This window comes from Crocodylus porosus, unplaced genomic scaffold, assembly GCF_001723895.1.
Source record: "Crocodylus porosus isolate Cpor-Errol unplaced genomic scaffold, CroPor_comp1, whole genome shotgun sequence".
NCBI lineage: Eukaryota > Metazoa > Chordata > Crocodylia > Crocodylidae > Crocodylus > Crocodylus porosus.
The window spans coordinates 725,211-748,555 of record NW_017728899.1 but is presented as its reverse complement, the minus strand read 5'-3'; the positions used below and the strand labels follow the sequence as shown (position 1 = coordinate 748,555).

Here is a 23,345-nt window from a genome sequence, read left to right as displayed (position 1 = left end):
ACCTACATTGAACACCTTCAAGAGAAACCTGGATGTTTTTCTTGCTGGGACCCTATGACCCCAGCTGACTTCCTGCCCCTGGGGCGGGGGGCTGGACTCGATGGTCTTCCGGGCTTCCTTGCAGCTTGAATGTCTATGAAATCTATGAAATATGCCCTAGAATATAATACGCACTCTCTTTCTGAAAGGAAGCATGAAGAACAGAAGATCTTACCTTGGATAAGTAACCAAGCTGGATGGAGCCTGTGGACTGACCCCATGTGCTGGCTTGATATAGCATGCTAAGTCTGGGGCCACATGCTGTACCCTACTCACATGCCAGGTCTGGCTGTGGACCAGCATGTGGGACCATGTCATCTGGCCGTGGGTCCAGAGATCTGATAGGGAGCAATGGCAGTATTAAATTCAGTGGCTCTGAGACCCAAATTTCCAGACCTATGAGGATCTGTATTTTTTCACATATAATGTGCCCTGCTCCCCCCTTCCATCAGCTGGTCTTTAGGAGGGAAAAAGTGCAGGTGATATACCAGAAAATACAGTCTTATTTAGTCCAACATCCAAGTCTCTAATGTCAGGTAGAACTGGATCCAGAACAGACTCCTACAGGAGCCCACTTGAGGTGCCCTCTTAGTCTGAGTGATAACAAGCCACTGCTGTGGGGTTTTCGAGCTGCCAGGCACCCACTTCATGGTGCTTCCATCTAGACTGTTTCCCTAGTTGGTTTGAGACTCAACTGGGTTCATGTCCGAAGATTTGCTGAAATCAAGATATATTATCTATTGCTTCCCCTTATCATCCAGGCTAGTTATCCTGTGAAGGAAGAGAATTTGAATTGGTTTGGCACAATGTATTCATGACCTGTCCCCATCTCCTCCAGGTGCTTATACATTCATTTAATATTAGCTCTAGTGTCTTTCCAGGCATCCAAGTTAGACTGACTAGTCCAAAATCCCCAGGCCCTGCTTTTCCTCTTTTGAAGACAGGGATGCTTTTCCAGCCCCTCGGGGGATCTCCACCATCCTTCAGGAATTCGCAGATAATTTGTAATGGCTTCCGAGATCCTAGCTCTGTAAGTGCTCTGGGATGAATTTCCTCCAGCCCTGCAAGCTCAAATACATCTAGCCTACCGTAGTCTGGGCTGTACTGCTTCCAGTTCAGGAAGCGAGGTTGATTAGGGAATACATATTACTGGACCAGCTGTATAATTAGGAAAGCTCTTGGGCACAAATGCCCTTCCTAGGGGTCTGGGAAAAAAGCAGATCCAGCCTAAAGCTAAATACCAGGTGGAACAATTGCTTTTGTTAACCACATTATGATAATGAAAGTGGTCACTTAATACGGGGGAGGCGGCAGTCAGCCGGGAGAAGCTATCAGAAATAGTTACAGACCAAATAAGAAGAGTTGAAATAAATAAAACCGATTATGAAAAGGAATAAGACCAGTGCAGGAGACAGCGGTGGGACCAGGCTGGCATGGTAGGTCGGTGGTGTAAGCATAATCTTACTTGCATACAGTGGTATCAAAATCTGGCCCTGCCATTTGATTTGATCCACAGCAGAAGAGATTTCTGATGTTGTTCAGTACAAGTGTATACAATAATATCCATGGGAGGGCTGGAAAAGCTTTTGGTTTGAATCGTTTCCTTCTTTCTGACTTTTGACTTTGTAACGTTATTGTAAACATTTGCGTTTTCTCCTTTAGGAACCTCAGGAGTTTCCCTTGCCAGGGTGAACTGCTGGGACTGGCCTGGTGTCTGTGCCAAGCAGAATGTCACCCAATTCCCTGTTGTAAAGATCTACGAGAAGGGCGAGAGACCAGTGACCTACGGCGGCATGCTAGGGACAGAAGATCTGCTCAGGTTCATCATGCTGTGAGTGTCCAAAAGAGCCATGTCATTGCTGGGTCAGATCAGCACATCTGCTAGGAAGTGCTCTGAATGACATTTTTGTCCTTAGAATGTAGATTGTCTTCAGAGTACTGTATTTACTGGCACACCTCGGGCACCCCTTTCCCAAAAATTATCCCTCCAAAATTGAGGTGTATGTCTTAAGCAGGGAGCTGGTTTCTGAGCTGGAAACATGCAAGCACTGTAAGGGCTGCATAGGGAGCTGTAATCCCAGGGGAAGGGCAGAGTGCAGTCCTCGGCTCATATTTAGTTTCAACACTTTTGCAAGTGCTGCTGAATTGGCAGGAGCTTTTGGTTGAGCAGCCAAAAGCTGCTGCCAATTTGGCACCAGCCATGAAAGGGTTAAAACGGTAGACTTTGGCTGGTCGGGATTCATCCATGGGGTCAGGATCTTCTGCAGTCAGTTTATGGGCCTGACTTGGGGAGGGTGCTTTTTTTTTCTTCATTCTGCCTTCCTAGAACAAGGCGCACATCTTTTTTGGAGCGTGTGGTATGTGGGTTATGGTAATAGCTTCAGACCTAACCTTGGTTTTCATACCAAGCTCAGCGTCTAGCTCGTAAAAGTGGTTTGGAAGTTGTCTTAACAATCTGTCGTTCTTTTGGTGATCAGAAAAGAACTTCTTAAACTATATGTCTGTTCACAGTGTAATCCACTTATATGCATACCTTCCCAGAAGGCCGCTGGGTTTGGCCTTCATTTCCCACCCTGGTTGGTGCTTTTTGGTTCTTCTAACAAACAGCTCAGGATCTGTTCTTTTAATCTCATGTCACCCCTACTGAAGGAGTAGGAAACACCCTGCCTGCTTCTGCTGTGTTCCTCTAGGAGCAGAGTGTCCTGCCCTTTGAAGCTGGCCTCAGCTGCAGCTGTGGAAGGATACTTAAGAGGGGAACTCCTCGCCGAGCTGTTGCCATATCACACCACCTCTGTTTTGGGACTGTTTATGCCCAGCATGAAAGAAGGTAAATGCTGTGTCTTGAGGGGGAAAGTACAGCGGGAAGAGGGGTTGAGCTCTCCTCTCCTTAGCCATAGCCAAAAACAGAGGGAGGATTTCTGCTGCTTGAAACTGGACCAGTAGTTCCTCCTTTCTTAGGTGGCTTAACCACAGTCATGTACTGATACTGAGGTATTTAGTGGCCCTGGTAGAGATCAGGCCCCTGTAGCTGCACAAACATCAAGCAAGAGATGACCTCTGCTTTGAAGAGATCAGAGTCTGAATAGACAGGACTGGGATGAAGTGACTTGCCTGAGGTCCCACAGCAAGTCAGTAGCAGAGCTGATACTAGACTTGGCTCTCCTGAGTGCTTCAGCCACTGGGGCATGCTGCGTCTCTGGCCTGGTTCTCTGTGCTCATCTTCAGCACTGGTTTCTGCTCCAGATCTCCAGAGCCCACTCTTGCTCTTGGACCCATGCAAAGCAGCCCTATCTTCTGTGAGGCTCTGCTTTAGCACAGGGGTCCATGTGTTTGGCTCTGTCTGCAGCATCAGGGCCCTGCTATGTCACCTCTTTTCTTTGGAGGTTTCCAAGTGAATTTTTCCCTCCGTGGGCTCCGTAGAGAACTGATTGTTTGGGAATTCCACCCCTCATCAATCGTATGCTCCGTGCCCAACAGATCCCTCTCTCAAAACAGCTCCTGTGGCTTAATTACAGCCCCCACAAGAGAGGCAGGCTGCCTGCAAAGATGGACAGCACCACTCGGTGAGGAGGGGAAGGAGCCATGCTACCGTCACACTGGGGGTGTTGCCAGTGAAACAGAGAGGGCTCTTTCTTTTAAGCCCTGTTTCCTGTGGTTCAGGGTCTTTGTAGGGGGCTGTTGAGTGTGCTGCTGTTCTCAGACTTTGTGGCTTGCAGTTGCATATGAAGGTCTGATATGATGATTTGGGTGAATCCTGGCATCGGTCTGGAGACGGGGGGGACTGGATGTGGTGTCCGGAGGCCCCTTCAGTCCCATGTACACATTCACAATAGCACAACTCCAGTTCCAGTCAAGACCTCATCTCCTCGCTCACCAGCAGGTCCCTTCCACAGGCCCTGTGCTGGGTCTGGGTGCTGGGAGCACTCGCCAGCTTCAGGCTCTCCCAGGGGAGGCAGAGAAACACCTCAGTCCTGAGTCCCTCTTGGGCACAGGGGTGCATGACACATTAAGTGCTTCCACACCGCACAGAGACTGCTCCCAGGTGCACAGTCACAAACCATGGTGCTTCTGGGATGTAGGTGCCTCCAGCAGCTAAGTGGTGGTTTCCCGGGTGATAGCTTTGGTCTCAGGGACCTTATTCACCCCCTAAGTCTATTTGTAGATCTGCCCCTCTGTTCTTCAAGCCATCAGGGTCCCATGACCAACTTCTTCGTCAAAAGCTGTGCTGAGCCAGGCATCCCTGCTGGGGTGCGAGGGAGAGAGAAACGCAGGCTTGTCAGGATGACGAGTGAAAAGGGCAGGACAGAGACCATGCCCCAGCTGGGGCTTGACAGCCGTGTAAGGAGATGCGACCTTCAGGGGACTGAAATCCCAGCTGCAGGTAGGCAACGTGTCATAGGCTGCCTGGCCAGAAGGCTGGGAGCCAGCTGCAGCAGATCATTAATGAATGAAGGTTGAGTCCCAAAGAGGGTTGAAAGCTCCAGGGGCAGAGAGAAAAAGCTGTGGTTTTGGTTTATGTCTGTTGATTCATTTCTTGCACACTTGCTTGTTCTACCTTTTGTTTGGCTTCTGTCGGACAAGTTTGCCCTATGCAAATAACTAGCTGGAAAACCCAGAGCTGACTGGCCTTGAGAGGGAAGCTGGGAGAGTGACCTGCTTACAGGTCAGGAAATGCAGCGTTTCCTAAAGAAATCCTAGGTGATCTTCCTCTTTTGAGTGGTCTTTCTCCATGAGGCTGAAGCTTATGAGACTGAGACCTGTTTCCAGCCAGAAAACCCCCAGCCCCTGAAAAAAGCAACCAAAGAAAACCTTTAAGAAAAAGCAAATCGGTAACAAAAGGAAGATTTTTCATTGGAAAGAGAAACCTCATGGAATCCACCAAGGACCTCGTTATTGCTGCTGGTTTCACATGAAAGGCACTTGGATGTTATAAACCCCTGGCTAACAAGATGGGGAAGGTCAACTCCTGGAAAGTCTTGTGGTCAGTAAAAACCACCTGACCACAAGACTTTGGTCAATAAACCAAAGTCTTGGCTTGGTTTACTGGTTAAGCAGGTTTGGACCTGGTCTGTGCTTGGATGAGAGACCAGCTGAAAATATGTGCTGCTTGCTCTCATCTCTGGCATCAATGGTTGTATCTACTTAGAGCTCATTGGTGAAAGGAGAGGGGTGGATGCATGTGATTGCTGTGACTACGCAGGCAGTTGAGTTGGATGCTCTGGGTGAGTAGGCATCTTACTAGCCATTTGAGCCATCCTCATCTGATTGGCATTTTCAGATGTCATGTGCACACATGAATAAGGCTTCTGGGTGTGTACCGCTGGCTTTCTCCTCAAGGAAAGGACCCCTTGCCTGTGACTAATGGGCAGCAATGCTCTGCATGGACACTTCTGCAGGTTGAACTCTACCCTTGTTTCCTTGCCTGGCTCCTAACACGCCAGCACATCTTCCCTGCCCAGCTACCCTGATCTCTGCAGAGGAGCTGCTAGAGGGTCTGAGGGAAGGATGGCTCTGATGCCACAAGCTGCATCCACCTCTTCCAGAGCCTCGCATGCGGACCCGGCTGGATTCTTTCCTCTGTCTGTCTGTCAGCAGAACAGGAAGAGGTGCTGGTTCACAGAGTTCTTGCATGCAGAAAATCACATATTTTAAAGAGAGAGAGGAAGTAACATGAAAGGAAAATCAAATCAGAAAGGGAAGAATGCCTGCCACAGCTCCTTGCAGTGATTTCTCAAGAAATAGTCTGGCTCTCCATGGCCCAGGCAACGCCAAGATGAGCAGCAGCAGCTCGTCCAACGCCACTTTCCCTCACCATCGCTCAGCTTGGGAACTGGCACAACTCCTCACTTCCTTCAGCAGCAGAGGAGGAAATGCTCCTCTTCATCTTCGAAGGGCCTCTGTCTGCTGAGAGGCAGATGGTGCTACTTCCTTCTCCAAGCTGGTAGTTTCCAGGTGACGGTTTCCCACTGGCATTTGTTAAACCCAAACAAGCCATTCCCATTGCAAAAGGAGGTCAACTCTTGCATGGAGCACAATGGGAAGGAAGCAAAGGGGAATTTTAGAGGATTATTTGGCAATCGCAGTGCACCAAAAGTTGGGTGAGACATAATTAGACTTAGCACGTCTGATTAGAAGTTGGGGAAATAAGAAAAGTCTGGAAGACCTGAGATAACGGAGTCAGGAGAAGAGGAGGATGGCGGAGAATTTTGATCATAGTTTTCCAATACACAAAGGGTGGCCATAAAGAGGATGTGATGGTGTGTCTGCATGAAACGGGACAAGAAGTAACAGCCTTAAACTGCGACAAGGACAATGCAGGTTGGCGCTGAGGAAGAACTTTTTCAATTTGAGGATGGTTCACCAGTGGAAGAGACTATCCAGAGAGGTCATGGTGTCTCCATCACTGGAAGTTTTTAAGAGCAGTTTGGGCAAACGCTTGTCTAGAATAAGTTCAACAAAGATAATTCTGCCTTGAGCAGAGGGTTGGAGTAGGTGTGACCTCCTGAGGGCCATTTATAACCTGTTTTTTCTAACATTTTATAAGTCTGTATGGCCCACTCCAAAGCTTATGGGAAGCCATCTCCTGATGTTGTTGGCCATTGGATAATTCCCTCATGATTTTCATCAGGAGACCCCAACCTGGTTTTGTGAAGCTGGTTGGAACCATCCTCGTCATCACAAACTGGGGCAGGACCCAGCATAGGATCACAGAAAAGGAGGGATGAAGGGACCCCAGGAGCTCGCATCTAGTGCAACCCCCGCCCCCGATCACAGCAGGACCACCCCTAACTAGATCATCCCCGCCAAGGCTTTGTCTACCCGCGTCTTAACAACTGCTAAGGATGGAGCTTCCCAATGTCACGGTGAGAAGTCACAGCTGGAGCAGGACGAGCCCTCGTATCTCTCACCCCGTCCCGTCATACGGTGGCCAGCACTGCGTGACTCTCACCGCTGGACTTCACAGCACCTCCTCTCCTGTTGGGTTTGTGCACGTTACCCCAGTGCCAGGGCAGCGTGCCACATAACTGGCTTTTCCATCTGGCTAATTAGAGCAACAGGATGTCCAACCAGTCTGATCTGGGATGGCCTTCAGCACTGGGCAGCCGTTCAAGCAACCAGACACAAGGCATGCTCTGCAAGACCTCGCTGACATCTCTGGACTGGAATAATGCTGAGTGGGGACATGACCGCCTCCAAGGAGAATGTGAAGCAGCTGGACTTTCCTCTGTGTCCCATAGTGGCTGCTTATAAGAGGCTTACAAAGGAAAGCTGTGGGCGAGGTGCTCTTGTGCGTGCTGGTGTCCACACGGCCTCAAGAAGCTCCAAGAGACCTGCTGTGCAGTTTACAAAGCTCTTGGTCAGGGACTGTCACCGGTCATGTCATGGAAGGACAGGATGACCCCCTCAGACAACATCTGACCCCAGTCCGAAGGGTCCCCTGGGATCACTGGGCTTAGGGTCAGGCTGCCTGGGAGCACTGAAGCATAGAGGGAGAGCACGCAGGGCCGCAGATCCCAAATGCTGCCTGGTCATGATCATCTCGTGTGACTCCATCCACACAGATGCTGCACCTCATGTGCCTGCCCTGGTAGGGTTTTACCCCTCAGCTGCTCTTTGGTAACTGCCCCATGCCTACTTTTGCGCCCCCAGAGAGAGCTAACTCAGGGGCGTTTAGAGCTTACTGAAACAGGCCTAAATTACCCCTGTTCGTCTTGAACTTCCTGTAGGTGAGAGCAGGCAAGAGGATGGGTACTGTGGAGCGGAGTGGGATTAATTGGGGCATGCTGAGTAATCACTGGCTTGGGGGCTCTGTGGGGCTTGTAGTTGCCATGACCCCACTGGTCCCCAGTGATCCCTTGTTTGGGAGAGGCTGGAGCAGGCTGAGAATCCTCCTCACTATGAGCTCCCACCCGGGGGGACAGATGCTGGAGCCCTGGCTGCTCTCCTCTGCCCATGGCTGGAGAACAAAGGACACGGGCCTGAGAGGGGTCTCTTGCGCCAGTGAGCCCAGTCCATCAGGGTTGCAGGGAGCCAGTGACTCCCCAAAATTGCTGCTTCCAGCCCTGGCACACAGCTACAAGGTGAGAACCAGACACAGCCTGTACTGCACACCTTATAAACAGCTATGGCCATGAACAGGCTTCATGATTTGCGGAGGGGAAAAAAAACACAGCTCTTCTCTTTACTTATTTATGGATTTTTTTTTTTTTTTTTTACAGCCAGAGAAGCATTTATCGAAGCAGGAACCATCCTAAAAGGATATGTCACAACAGGATTGTATTACGGAGATGATGCTTCGGTTCTGTAAGTCATTTGCTTTTTCCTTTCTATACGAACACAGACTGATCTGTGTTGCAGTGAATGCCACTGAAGTTTAATGACAGCATTACATGTGTGACTGGGCATGTCTGTGATCAGTAATGGTTTCCAGTGCAGTTTCAAGTAGTAGGGTAGGCAATACCATAAGGCCCATCACAAAGCTATACACAGAAGTATGTTTTACACTGCTTTTAGCAGGCTCCACGAGCTAACAGCTCTGTGTCCGCTGACTGAGATGGATGGTAAAATGATGTTTGGTATTAACCGTGGATCTGACACCCATGTCATAGATGGTATTAGTGGAGAAATGGAGGAGAACCGTAGAGTCCGCATATAGTATCTTGCACACTTAAGACAGTGTAGGCCATGCCTTTACCTATGGGCCAGCTCCTTGCCCCATATATGTGACTGTGTTAGCTGTGGACACGTAAGTGGCAGGAACGGTTGTCAGTGAACATCATCAGGGTGCCTGGTGGTTAGGTCTCCAGCCCTGGGCTCAGCCACTGCCTTGTGCTGTGACCTTTGGCATATCACTTTACTTCCCTGGCCCTTCTTGAGTGTCCAAAGGCTCACAAGCCTGCAGACAGTTCCTCCTTGCACTAGCTCTCCTCTGGGGAGGAGAACTTGTGCACCTCTCCTTCATCCAGCATAAGGCAACAAGGAACTCATCTGTTTCCCCTTTGGAGGCTTTCATCAGCTTCTTATTTTTTCTCTGCTTTCTGAGCTCAGAGGGCCTGACCCGCATCCCACTGCAGTCAATAGCATCCTGGATCAGGGTATCGATCCCTTTATTCCCTGGACCCCACTGGCTTCTTTGAGTGAATTCATCCTTTCTTCTGGGTGCTACAAAGCTGTGTCTCCAGCAGCTAGAAGCAGAGGAGCACTTCCCCAGCACATTCCTGTCAGTGCAAACCTTTGCTCAGATCCCCTCGCCTCTGTCTTGCTGCAAGAGCCCTGTGGCTACAGATCACTTGTGTTCAGATACTGCCGCTGTGGTTGGGTGTCTGCCATAGGTGCCGAGTACGTGGGGGCCCAAGGGCACTGGTCTGTTTCTGTAGGTGCTGGAAAAGCCTTGAAAATTGGGTCCTCTGCTGTCATTCCAGCACAGCACTGTAGGCCGCAAGGTGCGCTATTTATGCAAAGGAGGCCGGGACCAGCGTTCTTTAATTTTATACAGAGCCTTGTTTGGAACAAATGTGAAAACTGTTTGAGCTCTTTTATAAACATGGGGTTTGCAGAAGAACAATTAGTTGGCTGGTTTGTAGGCATTTGGTTTATTAAATTTATTCTTAAGAAGTTTCTGCTTTCCCCTAACGAGTGACATCACAGTAAGCGTTATAAGAATACCTTCTCCTTGCCTATCCAGAATACGTATCATCTTTGGGTCTGCTTACAGCTGGTGGACCAGAGAGTCGTAGTTTCTATCTTGTAGTTAAAACAAGGCACACTGAACTTACATGGCATTGGAAAGAGAGAGTGGAGGTTGCAGCTTTTGTCTCGGTAGAGAGTGTTTAGTAGGAGTTTTGACTTCTCAATCGTAGAGAGAGCGGCTGTAGATCCCAACCTTGAACACAGCTTGGTTAGAAAGTTTGAGTCAGAGCCTACCCACCCTCTTGATAAGGAAAGAGAGGATATTCCTTTCCACTGTATTGTGTGTTGCTCCATGAAGGCACAGAGGAAGAGAGCTGGTGAAAGCTGCAAGAAGCGAGACAGGAGCCTCTTGACTCCCCGCGTCTTCCTGAAGACTTTCAGGGTTCAGCTCCCCCAGAGGGTTATAGCAGTGATTGTCAACCAGTGTCGTGGTATCCTGGTATGTTGCAAGATCCTTTTAAGGGTGCCCTGGGACACGGCGCAGTATTAGCTGTCTAAGGTATGTGAACACCTACACACAATTCACAAGATAAGCCCAGGGATTTCAGCTAGGAATTCATAGAGTCAAAAGCATTCTGATCTGCTGGGAGCTGTTGGAAGAAAGAATTGCTTAATTTGTTTTCTTAGTGAAAAAACGAGTGAAAACTAAGAGCCTGTTGTCCAGGGAGTGCCGTCAGTCTAATGAGGAGGCTCTTGAGTCTAAAAAGGTTGAGAACCACTGAGCTACAGGAATGGTCCTGTGAAAAAACGATTTTTCGTAGAAACAGTGCCCTGTGCTGGAAAGCTTGTCTAAGTCTACCCCATCCATGCAGTTGGCCCAATAAAAGTTATCATTCACAAAACTCTGTGTTTCTCACGTAAGGTCTTCACGTAACTTAGGTTGAACATGGCTAGTTGGCAATTGTTTGGATAAAGCATCTATGGATCCCTTCAGTTGTTAGGAAGGGCACAAACCTCCTTCAGGTTTTTCTTTGCACGTGTTTTATATGGAAACGCAAGTCTCGTGATACATGCACTAGGTTAATCTAGCTGTTCCCATAGCCAGCTTTATCCCTGGGAAGCCATTTGCTCAATGCAAGCTATCACTTCTCACTGCTTAGTGGCAAGGCTCCATAATACAGGGGTGTAGGTTGTAGCCATGTTGGTCTAAGGATGTAGACAAGGGCCTATAAGGACAAGGGTCTGTAATAGTACCTACTGCTGGCAGCCAGCCCTGGAAGTGCTGCTTACCACAGGTAAGTTTCTATACAGTGGGCATGTCTACACAAAGTTTACTACAGAGCTGCCTAATTAGCTCCACAGTAAATGTCTCCACGTCTACACATGCACCCCTACTGGGGCACTGTAAACCAGTAAACATCACCATAGGATAGTGCTTGTCAACAGGCATTATTCATTGCCCCGCAATGCATGTGTAGACGCTGATGCGTCTGCCTTGGGGGATGAGGATGCTTCAGTGCAGGGCCTGCTTGCCAGCTATCCCTGAACTGGAGCACCTTTCTGCCCCAGCCAGCCCCTCCGCAGCATGTGGTGCTGGGTCAGAGCAGCCCCGGGCTGGTAGGCTCACCCTTGGAGCCCCCTGCCAGGCAGGGCTGCTCCAGCCTGGCTCAGCGTGCTGCAGTCCCAGGAGCACGTGCATGCATGGTGCCTGGGAGCAATAAACTCCAATACAAACTGCACCAGAGTTTTTGGTCAAAATGTGAAGTAAATGACTCCATAGTAATCACATTGTGTGTCTGCTCCCTTAATACAGATTGCCCACTTTTGCACGTGGATTCATGGCTTAGGTTACCCATGACAGACCAAATGCTTATTGTTAAATGAAAGAGCTGAAAAAGCCCAGGAGAGTCGGGAGCATTCTTCACATTCCAGAAATTCAGAGGCAAGAGAGAGAGGATCATGCACTCAGCATGCCTGATGGATAAGGAGAGAGGCTGGTGGGCAAAGGGAAACAGATGAGCACCCCCAACCACAGCCAGGCTTGTGTGATCTCTGCCCAAAGCAGCAGGAGAAACAGGTGCATCTCATACATGCTGGGGAGACTGGAGAACAAAGGCAGGAAAAGTGAATACTCAGCAGCTGGGGAAAAAACAAAGCCCAGAGGTCCTGCCCAGCCCAGGGCATTGAGGCAGACTAGTTTCCATGGCTTTGAGCACACAAGGGCACGATATGGCAAGTATTGCCTTTCACTGTGATGATCGTGTGCCGTTTTACAGCTGGGGGCAAACTTTGATGCAAGTCAGGGCTGAAGCTCAATCTCGCCCCGTGGGTCTGTTGTGAGATGGCTCAGCCACTCGGCTATCAGCCTCCATTGAGCTTGTGGGAGGATGGAAGAGAAACTTTGGAAGAGAGAGAGATACCTGTAAAGTGTGGGTTTAGATCCTGGAAAGTGAACTGAGGGAGCCTAAGAGATCCTGAGGAAACCAGAACTGAGCCAGGTTCTGACTTCAGGGCACTGCTGCTCTAAGAGAAGGGGATTAACATTTGCAGAGGTTGAAGAGCTAAAGGGCAAAGAGAAATTCCTGGAAAAATGAGTATGTTGCAAGAGCAGGAAGTCTCTGAGCCTTTGCAGAAATGAGGAGTCACCCCGAGACCAAGACAGAAGAAATCAGTATGAAATACAGAAGTTTAAGAGGGATGGCATGTGTCTGATTCTGCTCCATGTCCTGGAATGGGACTTAAAAAGGGAGCCAAACTATTCCCCTTCTGGAGTAACCCGAAAATCCTCTCCTGCCTCATAGCACATAAGCACTTTTCTGGTGTTAAGCATGGGGGTGAATGCCTAGCACTGCAAGCAGAGCATGTGTTTCAATGCTTTGCTGGCTCCAGGCAAGCACCTGGCAGCATGGAGACACGGAGACCATGGTGAGCTCTGAGTCCTCCTTCCAAGCCCTTTCCCAGTGCCTAGGCAATCTCTTGCTTTCATCCAGCCCTCAAAGGCGTAGTGTGTGGGTACAGCACACTCTGGGCGCGGAGGCTTTTGCATTCAGTCACTGTAACAAACCACATCCCTTTAGATCCAGTAAATACAACGCACCTCTCCCAGCACTGCTGTTTGCTCGTCATGAAGAACGCAGCATAGACCCTGTCCTGCTCTCCAGACTGACACCACAGGAGATTGCTCAGACCATCAGATACCAATTACTGGAAACATTCGTAAGTGTAATGATTGTGCGGTACCTGCAAGGGCTGGCTGGGGAGGGGTGCAGAATGCATCCCTGGAGCATTGAGGATGAGAGCTAAAAGCTTTGGAAATAAGCCAAAAGCCAGGAGGAGGCACGTACACAGCAGTCGTTCAGTGGCAGTGTGATCTAATGGGGAGGGTGTGGATCTGGGAGTCAGGAGATCTGGGTTGTCCCCCTTGGTTGCATGCAGCACTTCTCTGAAAAGGGGTGAGTTTCCAACCTTGCAAACAGTGTGTTCGGACCTCAGGGTCCAGGCATCTGTGCTGCAGTCCTGGGACCTACACGGCTCTGCGGTGCACAGTCTACCCCCACTTGTGTCACCACTGCTTAGCCCCTCCCAAAAGCTGCCCATATTTCTCCAAGCATCTTTCTCTGTTCTCTTCCAGCCAGAAATTACCGTGGAAAACCTGCCTGCGTACTGGAGCCTGGGACGTCCCTTACTTATCCTGTTCAGCGACGGCGATCTTGGCCCATGGGACAGGAATGAAATGCTGCGTTTGGGGAGGGGAAGCGACCGTGAGGCATTCCTCGCCTGCTGGCTTAACCTGTGAGAATGCTAAACCATGTCAGCTTCTCCCCACAACTGAGTTTATGGCTTCTGGGGGGTGGAGGGGTGGGAGGAGAAAGAGCAGACTATATTAAGGGAGCAATTCCTGAAAGCACTACTAAGCTAATATTTTAACTAATTATTCAGTATGAAATCACTGCAAATCACAATGTCAAGTTTTTTAACAGCACTGCAAACCTTAACGGAGGTGCGTTCCCTACAACAGCAAGGTAGCCCCACACAGAGCTGCTTTCTAGTCAAAGATGATGGATGTTACCGGTGTTCGTTTTCATCCAGGAAAGATGCTTGTGAAGGATGCCACCATTGAATGCTTACTTAAAGGGAAAGAACTGGTTGTCAGGAGGGGGAGGCAAAAGAGGAAAGATAAAGAAACAAATCAGCAGAGCAAGGAGAATGGCCAAGGCATCAAGAGTTACGGGAGGGTGAATTATCAGGGTTTCCCAAATGAACACATTTAGCATTGTTTAGTCTGTTCTTTTCCTTCTCCTTGACCACCTCAATGAGTGAATCACTACATACTTTTTTACGTGAGGAGCTGTGCTGATGGGGGCAGTAAATTAATGAGGGACGCACTTTTTTTTTTTAAAGAGAGAAAGCAGTTGCTTTCCTGTTGTTGTGCACTGTAGGAAACCTGCCTGAAGGTCTGGGCCTCTCTGACTCGCTGCCCCACTTTCTTTTGGGAAGAAGGAAAAATGGGGTCTTTGGAGGAAGGGGGGAATTCTCAGGCTGCTTATAGTGAGAAGATGCCTGTTTGCTCTGAACTCAGTTAACCAAGCAAGGTAAAATTCACTTCCATGCACAGAGCCAGCAAAGGCCTGGGCACCATCTGAATACAGCTCACATGATTCACATGCCTGCTGTGGGTCCTCTTCACAGGGGCAAGTGTCACCCAGAGCAAGGGGCAGGGTGAGGGGTACAACCCACGTGGGTTGATTTGGCTCCAGTGCCCTGCACACCGGGCCGCACAGCCATCCTGTTAAACAGGCCCAGTCGACCTCCTCCAGCGTAGCATTGAAGCAGCTGTAGTCGACCTCCTCCAGCGCAGCATTGAAGTGGCTGTAGAAGGACAGTAATTCCCCTGCCAGCTTCAGCGGGACTGTTCATCTGCTCAGACACCTGTTTTTAAGTGCTTTGGACCAGGCCACGGGGCTCATTTGTCTCTCACTGTGAAACTGCTAACAAACAAGTGCAATCAATTCTCTCCCACAGCCAGAGGACTCCAGCTGGCCGGGGAATCCTGAAGGCCTACTTCAGCACCCCGCCGCCTTTGCCTCTTCTTGCCTGGGTGAACCTTCACGCCGGGGGCGAGGTATTTGCATTCCCTCCAGACCAGCCCGTCACCCAAAGCAATGTCTTGTCTTGGCTCGAGAAGTGCAGAGCAGGTCTTCAGCTTCCCAGCAGTAAGTGCACAGGCTCCCTGGCATGCCCTCGTGGCCCCCGTGTCTGTTTATGTGAAGCTGCTCACTGCAGTAATTTTTCTGTCGTTTAAGAATGAGGTGGGGGGGGGGGAAGGGGGAGAGTTATTCTGAGTTTGAGCTGGAGAAGTACAAGCCGTCCGGTCAGAGCAGAACGCATGAGCTGGGTGCAGAGCTGGCAGGACTTGTTCAGTGCTGAGAGCCAAGTCGCAGCCAGTCTGGACAGCTGTCAGTGCTCTGTAGTCAGCCCTGGGTGCCTGCTGCTGAGATGGTCTCGGTGATGTCTGTGAGCACAAAACCTCCTTCCCCCCCATGCTCCGACTAGGAAATATCACCCTGTACCTGCAGCCTTGCAGGTCCTTTACAGGCAACCACGTGCACTCGCGGTGGGAGGGAGCTTCCAGCGATTCCCCTGAGGAGCCAGGCACCACGACCTACCCTGGCTCTCCGTTCAGGACTGTGGTGCCCAAACTTTTGGCCTGATGGGAGCGCCTGGTCTGTTTACAGGGCGGATCCCACCAGTGGGCCTGGTCCTGATCCAGCCATGTGGGTGGCTGGGGAGGGCAGCTTGGATCCAATCCGGCTCCGTGGGAAATGGCCCAGATCAGCCCGGGGCAGGGAGGATTTGGTAGCAGGGGAGGATCGATAGTAATCGCTGCTGCTTCCTCACTGCCAAAGTTCCCGACCTGAAGGAAGCCCCATGGCCACGGCTCCATGGGATGAATCTGGGGAGGTTGAACACCTCCTGATTTAACGAGACAAAAAGAAGTGAGGCCCTTCAGTCCCTTTCGAGAGCAGGGACTCGGCCTCCTACACGATCTGGCCACTTGGGAGCAACAAAGATCCACGCTGCGAGTTGTGGAGGCGACCAGTACTGCGCACGCTGTTAGCTGAGGCTCTGGCAGCTGCAAACGCCTAAATGACCAGGAGTTGAGACTCCCTTATCTCAGAGCAAAGCCTTTGCTATCTTCCCCACCAAGCTGTCCTGGGCACGGTGGGGATCTCCCAGCCCCTGCTTCTCTCTGAATAATGCTTTGTCTCCTTTGTGTCCCATCTCCCGTCCCACTAGGGACCCTAATGACACCGACAGCCTTTGTCTTCGGAGTGCCCCCAGCGGCCAAGTTTCCTTATCTGCTAATGGCAGAAATTACTTTCCCTATCATCTGCCTTTCCTCTCGGCCCCCAGGGAGCTGGCAGATGTGCCCTGCATTTGGCATACAGGATTCCCAGCTGCAGAGGCAGTGCCACGCATCTCCTGTGTTTCATCAGTCCCCATTTTGAAGCCCTTTTCACCCTGTAATTTCCAAGTTGACCCTCTGTTGCCATTTGATGCTGTTCCTTAAGCTCCTTATTCCTCGGAGCATCCCTAGGCAAAATCCTCCATGTGCCCAGCTGTAAACAGGTGCTTGTCTCATGGATACTGGTGAGACTTAAGCATGTGCTTAAAATGTTTTGTTAGTCTGGGTCCTAAATTCCAAAAACAGTTTCTTCAGGGACCAGCTCCAGGGAAAACGAATGCTAGATTTAGAAGAACTTCTTGCGATCATCGGATTCTAGGAAAGTCTGGCTCATGAGGTGGCATCTAGTCCAACCCCCGCAAGGCAGGATCACCCGTACCCTAAACCATCCCAACCACGTCTGTCCAATCTGCTCTTGAAAATTTCCAGAGATGGCGATTCCACAGCTTCTCTCGGCAGCCGGGTCCAAGGCTTGGCCACCCTCTGAGGCAGAAAATTCCTCCTAATCTCCAGCCTAAATTTCCCCTGCTGCATCTTGAGGCTCTTGGTCTTATCCCCTGTGGCCACAGAGAAGAGCCCATCTCCACGATGACTCGAGTCCAGTTTAGCTTTAGCCAAATAACACCCCCAGCAGTTCAAATGGGCAGCCTTGGAAACAGAGAAGAAACGATCTTTCAGCAAAGCTCTGTATTGTTTGGATGCAGGAGGGAGCCAGTGGGGTAGAGAAAGGGCAGAGATGGTTTGGGAAACTTGGTGGGCTGGGAAGAGGCAGAGAAACCCCCATAATCTGGGCAGGGAGAGAAATGAGATGCTTTGGCAAAGCCTTAGGTCCTTGTGTGTGGAGCAGGTGCAATGCGATGCCCATAACAGTGATGGACAAGGCAGGGTAGATTTGCACCTTCCTAAATGAACCGAATCAAAGTAGTAGACCATAAGCTTTCCTAAGCAGAGGGTTTATTTTATCAGAAGCCACTTGCCTCTCTCTAATAATAGTTATGCTAGTAGAAATAATAATCCGCAGAGCCTTGTGCATTTAAAACCCTTGTACTTCAAAAAGGGAGGGTCATTTCTGCAGGAGCTCAGTGTCCTGCCATGGGGTTCTCCTGGAAGGCCAAGAAATCTCCTGGACCCCAGGAGGATTTTTAAAGGGCCAGGGCAAAGGAGTGGCATATCGATATCTACAGCAGCATTGTCTGTACTTGGAAGGTCCTCTTAAACCAAATGCAGTCCCCTTTTCAGGGAAACAGGTGCACCACGTAATGAATAGAAACCTGAGGGAAATTGGGCTGGGGAGAGAGGATGCAGATAGAGCCTCCCTTCCATCCCATCATTGCTCAGGAGAGGCCTGTTAAGCCCTTGCACAGGATCCTGTTGGTGTCCTGCAGGATCGGCGCCTCGGTCCTCCCCCATCAGCCACATTCCCATGCCTGGTCATCCCAGTAACAGCCCATTGTCTCCTCCCTTCAGCCACCTTGTCTGACGCACCCTGGACGCCGCCTCTGCCCGCGTACAATTTTCTGCGCATGATGGAGTCCACGCTGCCGGAGTTCACCCTGCACACGGCATATGGCCGAGGAGACCCGCCCGGGCCATGGCAGGCGGAGGCCGCGGAAGAGAAGGCACCTGTCAGGGAGGAGCAGGCCGAGGAGCCTAGAGCAGAGGCAGAGGAGGGCCAGCCACCTGGGAGAGACCTGCGTGGGACAGTCCCGAGGCTGGTGGGGAGAGAGAGGCAGGTGAAGAGACATGCTGAGCTGTGAGGGGTGGGATCAGGGAGGCACGGTGTGAGTGCTTCCTCCCGTGCCAGCCTGCCATTGACTTCACTGGAGGGTATCTGCAGAACCAGAGAGGACACAGCATGGTCGGAGACAGCTGCCCTCGAGGGAGTGACCTGCCGTGGGCTCCTGTGTGAAGCTGGCCCTCATGGTGCAGGGGGTGCTGTTCAGTGCCTCGGTGACAGCCATTCCAGTCCAGCAAGCCTGCCAGCCCTCAGCCGCGGGGATGGCCAGCCCCTGGGATCCCGGGGGCATTGCACTTGTAACCCTGCCGGGGGGGCTGGACAGGCAGATGTCTATCGCCATGTCAGTGATGCTCAACCAAGGTGCCACAAGATCCTTTTGGGGGTTCCAGGGTGCCACACAATGTTAGCACTGTTAGGCATACAAGCATGATTCACAGGATAAACCCAGAGATTTCAGATAGAGGTGCCTAGCTGTGCTCTTTCTCAGTCTTTTGTTTTTACTCATTTTTGACTACAGAAGAGTAACAGAGCAGGTTTCCTGTTACAAAGAGCTGGCATTTTCCAAGGGGGGGCTCAAGTCTACTTAAGGCTACTGTGAGTCTCTCCAGGACTTTCTTGAGAGTCTCCAGGGCTTGCTTGAGCCTATCCAGGGATGCTGCAAGTCTAAAAAGGTTGAGCATCACTGTGCACACACAGCTGCCCTGGTATAGCAAAATCCCTGCAGCCCTCCAGGGCAGTTGCAGTCCCACCGCTTAAATGCCCTCGTATCACAACAGCTTCCTCCTGTAGGGGACGGGAAATGAGCCAGCACAGACTAGCATGGGCACCTTTGTTTCAGCACCTCTGCGCTCTGGGTTGCACGGGCAGGACCATGTTAGTGGAAGGATGTCAGCCGGGATGGGGCTGGGTAAGCTGGGAGGGGGGAAGCAGGCAGGTCCCTGGGGCCCCCAACCGTACTCTCTCCTCCTCTCCATCTGTAGTGACTAGCACAGCAGGTACTGCCTGAGCAGGAGAGAGCTGCAGGGTTGGAAGGACATGCTTCAAAGGGTGATCCCAGCTACAGAGCCCAATCCAAGCAGCTGCCTGGGGGTATGGGCTTGATGCTGAGCGGCGTTTGCTCTGGTTCCAAGCGTGGGGATAGATCCACTGGGTGGAGTGGCCAAGGGTTGGGCCCTGGAGAGCACAAGGAACTGGGGGGCCTGAAAGGCCCAAGGAGACGCACTTCAAGCTGGGACTCGGCTCCGCAGCCAGGAAGCCTTGTGAGCCCTGGCTGGAGGCATGGCTTAGAGCCCAGCAGCCCTAGGAGGTGATCCAGCCTGCCGGCCCTCTCCCGCCGCCCAGGAGAAGCTCACGTTCTCTAGCTGGTTTCACTGCTGCTGAGCTTGAAACTGCCAAGGGCATCCCTGCCCGGCTCTCCTCTGTGGGCCTTTCTGAAGGCTTTCTGCACCAGCCCAGTTCCCACTGGTGTAGCCCCACGTGGTGGATGCAGTCTCCCTGGCCCACATGCACCTGCATCACGACCACTTCTTCCTGTAGGGAAAGGTGGTAAGCGGGGCCAGAAGGAGGCACCTTCCAGTGTCTCCACCCTAAGGTAAGATGGTGTTGGCAGAAAGGTGGCAAGCCTGCAAAAAATGTGCCTTAATCCAGGGAACCATGAAACCTTCAGGGGCCTTTGCTGTCAGGATCAGGCCGGGCAGGCTGCATGAGGCGGGGGGGCCTCTTTGCATGCAGCATCAGGAATGGTTTTGCTTTGGTGCCATTCCCACAAGCTTTGCTGGAGCACACAGCACAAAAATGATCTTTATGCTGCTGTCTAATTTAAGAGCTTTATCTATTTGGTAATGCCAGCAGCAAACGTGGAGCTGGGACAGTACAGACATCCCAGGGAAACGTGTGTCGTGTTATGAGAGAGCTGCTTCTCCTGCATGGTTATAACTGGGGTGTTCTCAGGGCTCCTGGTCTCTCGGGGAAAGTCAGGGCTTCTGGTCCCTCTGGGTTATGCTGCTGCATAGGATCATAGAAAATGAGGGTTGGAAGGGACCGCCGGACCTAGTGCAACCCCCTGCTTCAAGCAGGACCAGCCCCAACTAGCTGGGCCTTAAAAACCTCCAAGGATGAAGGGTCCCCCATCTCTCTGGGTAGCCCGTTCCAGTGCTTCACCATGTACTGTGCTTATTTTGAGTGAAAAGCAAGCGCTGCCTTTATCAGCGGGGGGGATACTGAAATGTCAGGGGTAGCCGTTAGAGACAGGCTGACTCTTGCCATGCGCACTGTCCTGTGTGATGTGCTTGTTTGCAAAGGGAACAGCACAAAATTCAGGGCCTTTGCATGCCTGTGGGCAGCTCTCGCCCTCTTCCTGTTTTTAACTTGCCTGAAGTGCAGTGAAGTATCACCAGCGGTGCCGTCTGTGCCATCAGCTTCCTTCCTCCCCAGGCACTTGGCACTCAGGTATGATTTCTTTTGCTTCAGCCACAGATCTCTGTCTGCCAAGATGCCAGGAAGGAGGTGCACACAGAGGGTGTGATTCGCTGCCTCGGGCTTGCCTGTCCGTGGCTTCCTACTGCCTGTGGTTTGTGACTGCCCATGGTTTTCAGGCACTGGGCAGAAGCTGGAAATCACGTGTTTGAGAGAGGGAGAGAGTTTGACTCAAGACGAGAGCCAGGAGATAGATGTGATATGCAGAAGGCATCAGAAGATCTTTTAAAATATCAGCACCTTGGCATGGCTGAAGTCCCAGGAGCTAGGATCCAGTTCACATGCATGGCAGAAATGCCGTGTTTGAGCCCAGGTTAGAAGCCAGGCAAGCCCCAACTTGCTGCATGGATGGGGGGTTTCTATTCCTCACGTCCCTGGGGTAGGCAGGTGAGAGCAGCTGCAGCGGCACGTGTTCCTGATGTGGTCGGAGCGCTGTGGAGGTGCCTGGCAATGCCCATGTCCGTGCCCACGTCTAAGGGGTCTTCCAAGGGATGTTGCTAGTGAGGCACGTTCAGTGGACTCCCTGACGGCCGGGGGAGAACGCCAGAGACCCTGGAGGCTGCGGGCTGCTGTCTCTGCCCGTCCATCCTGCTCCCCAGTGCTCTGGGATGATGGATCCATCCCTTCCCTCTGGCGGGCTTCAGCACGGACCCGGCACTTGTAGACAGGTCTGCCAAGCACCGCTTCCCTGCACAGCCCGCTGGGAGAGGAGGCTTCAGCCCAGCTGAGCTTTCAGCAGCTGAGCCCCCTTGTCCTTCCTTTCCCAGACTGGCCTGTGGTGGCAGGTCACGCCATTGCTCTGGGCATTGGTTTCCACATCTGTAAAATGAGAACCTAGTCAGACCGACCTCTTGGGCCAGCTGGGCTCCAGGGATGGCCTGGCAGAGATGATTGGGCTGGGTGGCCCCGTGTGGCTATGACGCTGGGGCTTTGCCGAGGTGTCTTGAGCAGGGAACGTGGGGCTGGCAGAGCCCTGAGGAGGTCACATCTGGTCCAGCCCCTGCTCCAGGCAGCTTCACCCCTGTCCGAACCAGCTCAACCCTATGTCTCTCCAGCCTAAATCTCCCAAGGAGGGAGAGCCCACAGCCTCTCTGGGCAGCTTGTTCCAGTGTCGAGCCGGCCTCGTGGTGAGGACGTTCATCTCCAACCTGAATTTCCCTTGTTGCAATGGAAACTGGCACTTCTTGTCCGTGTCCACCCGCGGTGTCACCCGCCTTCAGGTATTTGATCCCCTCCAGAGTCTTCTCCTCTCCTAGCTAAACAACCATGCTTCTCTCTGCTTTTTCTCACGCCTCTCAGCCTTCCTGGTGTAGACCAGCCTCATCAAAGCCGGGCTGGTGTTTCAGTGCAAACGCCCACTGGCAGTGGACACCCATCGTGAAGATAAACGGTGGACCCATCCCTTTTGTCCCAGCCACAGCCTGCTTCATTTGTACCTGAGCAGCACTGTATTGGAGACCCGGCAAGGGGTCATTATGCATCTTCCTTGTTCCGATTCTTCCCGAGCGCTGAGGTTGCCGGTCACGAACTCTCGCCTTAGCTGACCTCACCATAACGGGCGTGTATTTAAGGACTGCATTTCAGGAAAGCTCACTGGATCACCAGATCTCCCTAGTACCTAGTGCAATAATCCATTGCTATCTATTTATACTGGGGGGAGCAGGGCACAGTATAATTTCCAGGTGCTGGCAGTCTGCTTTAGTTTGCTGCATCACACCAAGTCCAAAGCACTGTTGGCTGACGTGGTCCCCCTGCTTAACCTGGGGCAGGTTTGGGTATGATAGCTCGTGTGGTGTTGGGGTTGATGACACTTACTGTGTAGTACTGTTACTACTACTTTGGCTGTAGTACTTTTACTAAGGGGTTGGATTATGAATTTGTACAGGATGGTTTGCCCAGCCCCAGGTCCTTGGCATATTAGTGCAGCTTCTAGGGCGCTCGCACATGTGACGGTTGTCACGATGTACACATGGCAGAAATGTAATTTTTGTGGCTTAGTGGCATCGCGCATGACACTTGCTCCAGTTTGGGGAGTTTTAAATGACTGCGGCATTGCAAACTAAACTACATCTAGGCTTCCCCAGCAGGCAGGCTCGGGAGAGAGTTGGATCAGGCCGCATGCTGCCTCCGAGCTGGGGCAGGCGGGCCCGTGGCAGCTCAGGAGCCACTCGGTCCAGCTCTGGCTCTGATGGAAAAAAAACAAAACGAGGCTCAGCCGTAAGATGATGGAAAAATTGAAATCGGCTTCAATTAAAAACCCGCTCTTTCAATTTAGAGGGGCATAAAAAAAACGTTGGGGATTGAGCTCCAGTCACATGCACAAGCATCCCTAGTTTCTTTTTACCTGGAGAGTAATATGTGCTGTGTTATATGGGATGATGTGCCTCACCAATGCACCCCGCTTTTCAAAATCCTAGATCCACCCAGGAGCAGGGTTGGTGGGGGGAGCATTGTAGGAAAGCCCGGCCAGGGGGAAAGGGAGCAGGCTTTAGAAATCACTGTCACGCTGCACTCGAATGAGGGGTGATGACAAGAGAGAGCGGGAAAACCCAGAGGCCTGGCCCTGCCAGAAGCTGGAGTGCGGGCTAATGGCTCCGGCCCACGGACAGCAGTTCATGGCTCCAGCGAGACCCAAAGCAGTTATCCCTGCTGCCTGCCTAGTTTTATAGCACTTTTGTCCTCTTGGAGCAGAATATGACTCGCGTGGCCTTTGCAGAGGCTGTGAGTCAGGCAAGGCCGCCCCAGGAGATGGAGGGACCCTCCACACCTCAGCCTGCCAGGAAGACCGAGGGCTGGGGATTCACCCCCCCCCCACTGAGATGATTGTCTCCCTGCACCACTCTCTGGTGTCTCAATCCATAAAAGCCCAGGGTGACTTCCCGTCCTGTGCAGCCCAGCGACACTCCCACTGCTTCGTGGTCAGTGAGATACTGGAAAGAGATGACCTCTGAGCTATTAGCAGCTCTGGCATACGCTTGGGTCGTTGGATGATGTGGT

The 23,345-nt window shown here is 51.6% G+C and overlaps 1 protein-coding gene across 2 annotated transcripts in view; it reads left to right on the top strand.

Annotated features, from left to right (window-relative positions):
* Positions 1–18,207, top strand: part of TXNDC16 (thioredoxin domain containing 16) — a 63,377-nt gene extending 45,170 nt beyond the window's left edge. For both annotated transcript variants that reach the window (XM_019556611.1, XM_019556612.1), the window contains 7 exons: positions 1,702–1,870; positions 2,730–2,866; positions 8,259–8,343; positions 12,747–12,885; positions 13,301–13,461; positions 14,692–14,882; positions 17,603–18,207. In XM_019556611.1, coding sequence (XP_019412156.1) covers positions 1,702–1,870; positions 2,730–2,866; positions 8,259–8,343; positions 12,747–12,885; positions 13,301–13,461; positions 14,692–14,882; positions 17,603–17,892 — 1,172 coding nt within the window. In that variant the 3' untranslated portion in view covers positions 17,893–18,207. The remainder of the gene's footprint in view (positions 1–1,701; positions 1,871–2,729; positions 2,867–8,258; positions 8,344–12,746; positions 12,886–13,300; positions 13,462–14,691; positions 14,883–17,602) is intronic.
* Positions 18,208–23,345: the final 5,138 nt, after the last annotated feature.